Source organism: Corapipo altera, unplaced genomic scaffold (genome assembly GCF_003945725.1).
Source record: "Corapipo altera isolate COAL_440 unplaced genomic scaffold, ASM394572v1 268, whole genome shotgun sequence".
In the NCBI taxonomy this organism is placed as follows: Eukaryota; Metazoa; Chordata; class Aves; order Passeriformes; family Pipridae; genus Corapipo; species Corapipo altera.
Window position 1 is genome coordinate 2,080,518 of NW_020884901.1, and position 7,942 is coordinate 2,088,459.

The window sequence follows — 7,942 nt, forward strand, 5'->3', positions numbered from 1 at the left end:
TATGTACATAGATATATCTATATATATTTTCAATTACAGGTTCAATCAATATATATATATGTATATATATATAAAGGGATATATATGTATATATATAGATATATCTGTATACATTTTCAATTACAGGTTCAATCAATATATGTGTCTATGTATATTTTGAATTACAGGTTCTTCAATCTATATATATATATATTAAAAGGGATATATATGTACATATATATACATATATCTATATACATTTTCAATTACAGGTTCAATCAATATATATATGTATATTTATATAAAAAGGGATATATATGTATATATATTGATAAAGATATATCTATATACATTTTCAATTACAGGTTCAATCAATATATGTGTCTATGTATGTTTTGAATTACAGGTTCAATCAAGAGACGACAAGAATTTCGATACAGAGTCCCCCTGAATCTGGTCCCTAAAACACAAATCGATAGAAGTGTCAGTGTAAAAGGTAAATTGAAACTTTTAGTGCACTGCACATGTACTTTGTACACCTATTTCTCCTAGTTTCCATTAATTTTATGCCTGGGTTCTTTCTGCTGTGAGAAAAGGCTTTGCAAGCCACCTTTTTGTGTAGGAACTGAAGTACTTCATGCTGAATGTTTGCTTGCTGCCTAACTGCCCTTGGGTTCTCTTTCCTGATCCCTTATGTCAATAAATTTTGGTTTTTTCTTCCCACAGGCCACCTGATGGGTGAGGTGATTGCCACAGTGCTCAGTCCCAGCGGGCTCAGGACTCTGGCTGAGCTGCCCAGGGGCAGTGCAGAGGCAGAACTCATGAGCGTTGCCCCCGTTTTTTACGTGTTTCGCTACCTGGAAGAGTCGGACAACTGGCACCTACTGGGGCCTGAAACCTTGACCTCGAGAACTCAGATGAGGAGGAAGATGAAAGAAGGTAGAAAAATCTGCCTCTCTTGCTTCAGAGCTGGAGAGGTGCATAGGTCAGTGAGAAACGTAACACACCTGAGGGAGCAAATGGGATTCTCATGGCTTGTTTTGTGCCTGCTGCATCCCTTAGGAATTGTGAGCATCCTGTCGTTCCGAAATGCTGACCGGTCCTACAGCATGTGGAAGGACGGGCAAGCCAGCACATGGTGAGCTGGAAGGGTTTTTTTTGGTTGGAATGAATTAAAAAGGCTTATTTCCCTCCTTTGCTTTCATACTTCTGGTGAGCATGAGAGGTGAAGTGTGATGGTCGATTTAATCAGACCTTACAGCTTTAAATAACACCTTTTGTTTCCTTCCTTTCACTTGCCAAATCTTTTGTTTGTGTCCACAGTTCACACCATGACAACCCAGATGGCTTTGGGATGGAATGAGTCCCTCCCCTGAAACACAGGAATTGATCCTAGTTTAAAATTCTTTCATTAACTGTTGCCCATTTGTGAAGTTAAATTTAAAATTCATCTTCATTATTTCTTTGGAGGTGTGGGATCCCCAAATCATAACTAGTGCAGATCTGTGTGTGCCCCCAGCAGTGTGGGAGTACCTGCTGATCTAAGCAAGTGTTTGGTTCCCTTGGCAGGCTGACAGCTTTTGCTTTAAGGATCCTTGGACAAGTTTATCAATATATCAGCCTTGACCAGCTTGCTGTCTGTGATTCCCTGCTGTGGCTGATTGATGACTGTCAAATGCCAGATGGGTCATTCAGTGAATTTTCCAGCTACCAACCGGTGAAACTCCAGGTAGGGGAACCCAAACATTTTCTATGCTTAGACAGTAAAAGCTGAAGTCACCAGGAGACAAAGTGTTTCAGCAATGCAGAACAGATTTTAGGCTGCACTTCACCAAAACACCCATTCAAGATGATTTTACTAGGTTTGCCTTTTCCTAAATTTATTTAAGAAACAGCACAGTCTTGCAAACCTTTCTGTCTTCCCACTCAAAGTAGCTGCTTGCCACTTCTTAATATTTAGAAAAGAATTATGTAGGATGATTTTACAACAAAATAGTCTTGGCTTGTCGATAAATTTATATATTTTGGTCTCCTTTTTGTGCAAATAAGCTGTTACCTTCCAAAGAACCAATGTATTTTCAGGTTAAACTAAACTGATATTTCTTACTGGAATTTCTATTAGTTTCCTCACCTAAAATGTGAAAAGTTCTATTTATTTAATTGACTTTATTTTCTATTTAATTATTTTCATTTGATTCTTGTAGGGCACATTACCTAGAGAAGCTAAAGAAAAATCTCTGTATCTCACAGCATTTTGTATCATTGGGATTGACAAGGCAATTAAAATATGTCCTACTCAGGTAAATAAGATTTTTATTTCTGCCAGTGAGTTCTTCTAATTTCTTCCATTTTCTTTACCATTTGTTCAAAGAAATCAAGAGACTTTGTTCAGTTCCAAATGCTTCCTTGTTTTGTTTGTCTTTCAAAATCAGTGAAAGAACAACAAGGGGTTTCTGGGTCAGTTTATCATGAGATATATTGCAGAAAACATCACATATCCGTGTTTTCTTGCCGGGGGAGATGTGTTTCTTCAACTCTGACAGATGTGAGCTGTAGCCTGGTCATCTTTCCAGAAAATCCACGATGCCAAAAGCAAGGCAGGAGATTATTTGCTGAGGAATGTGCAGTTTGCTCAGAGCCCCTTCACCATGGCCATCGCTTCCTACGCCCTGGCTCTCGTGGACCGGGACCATCGCTCGGCACGGGCGGCCTTCTCTGAGCTCCAGAGGGAAGCTTTTGTCATAGGTATTGTTCAATCCTCCTGGTCTGTGCTGGGTTTTTGCTCTCAAACAGGCTGTTCTCTCAGTGGTTTTACACCCTGATGTGATGGCACTGCTTGGAGAGGGAGTTTCAGTGCTGCCTGCTTTGTTTGGCCGCTCTGTCGCTGTTCGTGACCAGCAAATCCCATCAGCTGTTTTACATCAGGTCTGTTTATCACCACTTTCTAGTCTAAACATCAGACTTCCCACTGCAAGGGAAGTGTATCTTCAGCTCCTGGTAGATGCAGAGTGAGTTCCTCCTTGTCCCCTTGTCCTGAGTGGGCAATGCCCACCTTGTCTTCCCAACACTTGCATTTTGAACCTTTCCATTTTGAACACTTCCATTTGGAACCCTTTTGCATTTGGAACCCTTTTGCATTTTGAACCCTTTTTGCATTTTGAACCCTTTTCTTGGCAGTGTTTCTTACTAAGAATAAAACTGTAATAAATTCTTACACTTGCTAAGTGCAAAACTGGAAAAGAAATTGGTAAAAGCCTTTCCAGCCCTGTTTGAAACTATTGTGCAGGGGATTAATTTTCAGTGTGTTTCTGTGGGGTACATTTTTAGTCATTTACACCTCGTGTATCCTGCAGAGCTGTTGCTGTGTTTCAGCCTGGAACCTTCCTTTTACCCTTGTGCAGGTAACCCTCCTATCTATAGGTTCTGGAAAGACACTTTTAAGACACAAGACCAAAATGCTCCCAGTTCTGTCACTGCCCAGATGGTTGAAACCACAGCCTATGCTTTGCTCACCACTTTGCTGAGAGGGGATGAAAACTATGCCAAGCCAATCATCAAATGGCTCTCTGAGGAACAAAGATATGGTGGAGGATTTTATTCAACTCAGGTGGGCTTGGAAATATTTTGTCCTTATTCTTCAAGAGCCAAAATCTGTGACATTTTGCCCCTGGATCCCTGGAAGTGTCCAAGGCCAGGTTGGATGAGCAACCTGGTCTGGTAGAAGGTGTCTCACTTGGAACAAGATGAGCTTTAAGGTCCCTTCCAACCTAAACTATGCTGGGATTCCATGATTTTATGATATAAACATTTTTAAAGGATGATATAATTAAATGATCCCAGTGACAACTTCAGTGTCCCTTGTATCAAGTGACTCCATGGCCAAGATATTCTTTGTCTCTGGGGAATATAACTTCTTTGCATGGAGTTGTTATAAACAGAAATTTTATAGATAGAATTTAATTGATACATATTTTATAAATAGAATTCGATACATATTTTATAAATAGAATTTAATAGGAGTTAATTCTTTATAATTGGTTTCTGACAGGACACAATTAATGCCCTTGAGGCCCTGACTGAATATTCCCTTCTTGTCAAACGGCTCAATCTGGACATGGATGTTAAAGTTTCCTACAAAAACAATGGACTTTTGGACATGTTTAAACTGACAGAAGATCATTTTGTGGGAAGAGCTATGACAGTGAGTGAATAATATTGCTTTCAAAGGGAAAACAGAATTCTTAGCAACTTGTTAAATAATTATTTGAACTTTGAAATTGCTACTAAAGTGCTTTTTCTTATAACAAACTGGTGTTAATTTGGTATAGGAAATGTTTAAGGACTTGTTTATCTGCTATATTTAATGCATTTGAATATTCCTTTAAAATTAATATCTCTGCTTGTTCCTATAAAGTATTTTTTGATAGATTATGTTTGTGGCATCAGATCTTATTGTGTGTTTGAAATGTAAACAAGACAAGCAGATCATCTGACCTGAATCGCTGCTAATTGGTGCTAATCTTAATTATTAATTTATTAATAACTCATTATTTCTCCTCAATCCTTTAGGCACCTTTGCATGATGACATCTATGTGAGCACTGGCAGCAGCACTGGCATAGCTACAGTAAATGTGAGCATGCAACTGGGTTTTTAAATGGAATTTAAAAATTTAGTAACACTAACAATGAAAAAGAAACTGAAATTTCCCATAAACTCTCCCACTGTTGCCCTGAAGTATCTTCCTTTCTATTGAAGGTTTTCTATTCCATAAATCACAGAATCCTTAAGACTGGAAAAAACTTTTAAGACCTCTAAGCCCACACTAAATAGATGATCCACTTAATTTTAATGCTCATCGATTTTACTGTCTCTGTTCAATCAGCCAAACAGGGAAGACCCAAATTAATGATCAATTTTGAGAAATAATCCTGTTAGTCTGCTGTTTACTCTCAGTTTATTAAGCACTGTCATATATTTAAAGCAATATTTAAAGTTTTTTGTGTGCCTAAACATTAAGCACCATGTTGCCATGAAACATTTTCCAGTCTTTCACAGCCTCCTCCAGCATCAAATTTAGACAAATCTGAGCTGTGGATATTCTTGTGTGCTCGGATTCACATTCACAAAACATCAGGAATTGTTTAGAAAATATATTTATTCTCTTAAACACGACCAGTAAGAGTGATGTGGTTTTGCTCAAGAGTTCCCCATTTCTTTCTGTGCTGATAATTTATTTACTCTGCTTTGCTGGTATTTTTATAGTACCAGTAAAACAGACTTGTTTATGCTTTTCACAGTATGATTTTTCACAGTTTTATGCCTGTTTTGAGGATTTTTTGATGCTGCTTCTGTTCAGTCTGGTTCATTTTTACCTGTGCAGGTGAGGACAGTGTATAACACAATTGGCACTTCTGAAGAGTCCTGCAACTTTGACCTGAAGATTGTTCCAAAGAGAGATGATGGTAAAGGGTTAATATAATTTTAAATGTCACTACTCAGATCAGTGCAAGGGAGGGATAAAATCCTCGCTTTTTTAGCAGTGTTTCTTGTTAAGAATGAAACAAATTCTGCCACTTTCTATGTGCAAAACTGGAAAAGAAATTGCTAAAAGCCTTTTTAGCCCTCTTTGAAACTATTACCTTTCTGTGAATGGAACTAATATTTAATGTATCTCTGTTAGGTGCATTTTTAGTAATTTATTTTGCAGTGGGGGGAGTGAGAAGACAGAAATATGATGGGAGTGGGAGGGGGTGACAGAGAGTTCTACAAACCAGTGAGGGTTCTAGTCCAGTTAGATCAGGGTGGAGAATCACACTCTGAGCTTTCAATAGTGGTTTTAATAACATAAATACACACGAAGTAGTTTCAATAACATAAATACACATTAAACTACATTAAGCCTTAAAACTGTGATTTCACCTGAGCTGCAAAATAAGTCAATGTTACTTGTTTGTGCCTGGACAAGGAGCTCCTTTAAAAACAGCCACCAAAACAACTCAAGGAATTATCTTTTGGTTATGAAAATGCTTTGTGGAAATTTTGGGCTGCTGGAGAGCTATAAAATGGCTTTTTTGACTCTCCTTGGTATGAACAGGTCACCCAAGAAGAGAAGGGGAGCCACTGGGGCGCCTGGAGGCTTGTGCAAAGTAAGGGCAGCTCAGGGGTGGGTTTGTCAATAATTGCACCTGCTCTTCTCATCTTTTCTTTCTGCTTCTCCCCTTTTATGTGTGTGTGTAAATAGAAATAGAGCCAAAGATTGTGATTTCCTTTGCATCTCTTTCTTCAGTTTATATGTGGGCTCTCCTGGAACATAAGGATTAAGAAAAGCTTCTTCCTGGCTTCATAAATCTGAAATGCTTCGTGATGAGTTTACTGTGGACTGAATGTTGACAGAATTTTCCTTGGGTTTTTCTGGGATCACATTCAAGTATTTTTAATTTCAGTCATGGTTAACTAATACTGGGTTTAAACCATTTTATTTTTAATCTGTTTTAGGTACAGGCCCAGTGCAAGGGAGCCCCACTCGGGGTCTGCCCACACCGTGATGGACATTGAGCTGGTCAGTGGATTGGAAGCCAATCCAGAGGATTTATCCATTGCAAGTATTAGAAAACTTTTTTTTTTTTCTTGCTGACTCTTTTTGACCAGAACTCTAGTATTTACTGTTCACCTTCTTCTGTCCCCTCCAGCTTGCAAGTGGAGTCGACCAGTTGATAGCAGACTATGAGATCAAGGACGGGCACGTCATCCTGCAGCTCGACTCTGTGGGTCACCCCTTGCCTCACTGCAAGCCCTGCTTTTGCTCTTTGCAATGATTTTGGTGCCTTTAGAGCTTCCTAATCCCTGTGCCTGTCAAACAGGTGCCAGTTGGGAAGTTCCTGTGTGTTGGGTTCCGAATTGGTGAGCTTTTCCGGGTGGGAATGCTGAGTCCTGCCACGTTCACTGTGTATGAATATCATGCCCCAGGTATGTGTTCCATGGCCTCACACCCCTCTTTGCCCTCTAACTCTGTATTCCTCCTGCAAGACTACATTTTCCTTCTTTCACAGCTTTTTAGTCTGTATTATTTTAAGCTCAGTTAACTTTTGACTCGAAGCTTCAGTGTTGGTTTTCTGTTATGTGTTTATTATTTCTTCTAGAGAAAAGGTGCACTATATTTTATAACCCCTACGGAGATGAAAAACTTGTGAGATTGTGTGAAGGAGATGAATGCAAATGCATGGAAGGTAAACTTGTTTCAAGATGTTTCTCCATGTCAGTTGGTGGGAAAATGCAGGGTTGTTCTTTGAACAAAACCACACTGAACATAAGGGGGAAATCCTCATAAGAGCACAGCTGGTTCCTCTCCAAATTTTACACTTTAAAATAATTTTAAAAAAATGTGCAGCGTGATCATGGAATTCTGAGTGGATTAAGTCAGGTGATTGAGTGTGTTAGTTTGTATTTTAAATTATTCATAGTTCCAGCATGCAATTCCATATTATGGTGTTGTCAGAGTAATTATCCCAAGCAGCAGGTGGAGGACACATGATGAGATTCTTTTAACACTGACTTTTCCTTTCTCAATGTAGCTGAGTGTAGTAAAGTCCAAAGGAGACTTGATGAGTCAATAAGTGCTGAGACCAGGAAAGAAGCTGCCTGTCAGAGGGACATTGCATATGGTAATATCTGTATATTTGTCATTACCTATTTCATGGGCTCTGAAACATCTGCTTGCTTACCAGGGCTGCAAAACACTTTGTTCCACTTTGATCTTGAGTGATTAAAAACTCAGTAGGGTTGACAGTGGTGGAGGGTGAGGGCAGGTGACAAACTGGAGCAGAGAAGGGCAAGTGCTGCTGAATAAAAGTCCCATCAGCAGGGTCAGGGCACCATCAGATCAGCCTGATCTGATGAGTTCTGCTAATAAACACTGAGTTTTGCTAATAAACACTGAGTTTTGCTAATAAACACTGAGTTTT

General features: G+C 39.1%; 1 protein-coding gene across 2 annotated transcripts in view; it reads left to right on the forward strand.

Moving 5' to 3' along the window:
• Positions 1-7,942, forward strand: part of C5 (complement C5) — a 22,288-nt gene that overhangs the window by 12,630 nt on the left and 1,716 nt on the right. For both annotated transcript variants that reach the window (XM_027650324.1, XM_027650325.1), the window contains 16 exons: positions 386-475; positions 706-918; positions 1,042-1,117; positions 1,549-1,708; positions 2,184-2,279; positions 2,553-2,724; positions 3,381-3,586; positions 4,028-4,180; positions 4,549-4,611; positions 5,362-5,443; positions 6,076-6,127; positions 6,477-6,579; positions 6,671-6,745; positions 6,842-6,947; positions 7,121-7,207; positions 7,553-7,642. In XM_027650324.1, coding sequence (XP_027506125.1) covers positions 386-475; positions 706-918; positions 1,042-1,117; positions 1,549-1,708; positions 2,184-2,279; positions 2,553-2,724; positions 3,381-3,586; positions 4,028-4,180; positions 4,549-4,611; positions 5,362-5,443; positions 6,076-6,127; positions 6,477-6,579; positions 6,671-6,745; positions 6,842-6,947; positions 7,121-7,207; positions 7,553-7,642 — 1,824 coding nt within the window. The remainder of the gene's footprint in view (positions 1-385; positions 476-705; positions 919-1,041; positions 1,118-1,548; positions 1,709-2,183; positions 2,280-2,552; positions 2,725-3,380; positions 3,587-4,027; positions 4,181-4,548; positions 4,612-5,361; positions 5,444-6,075; positions 6,128-6,476; positions 6,580-6,670; positions 6,746-6,841; positions 6,948-7,120; positions 7,208-7,552; positions 7,643-7,942) is intronic.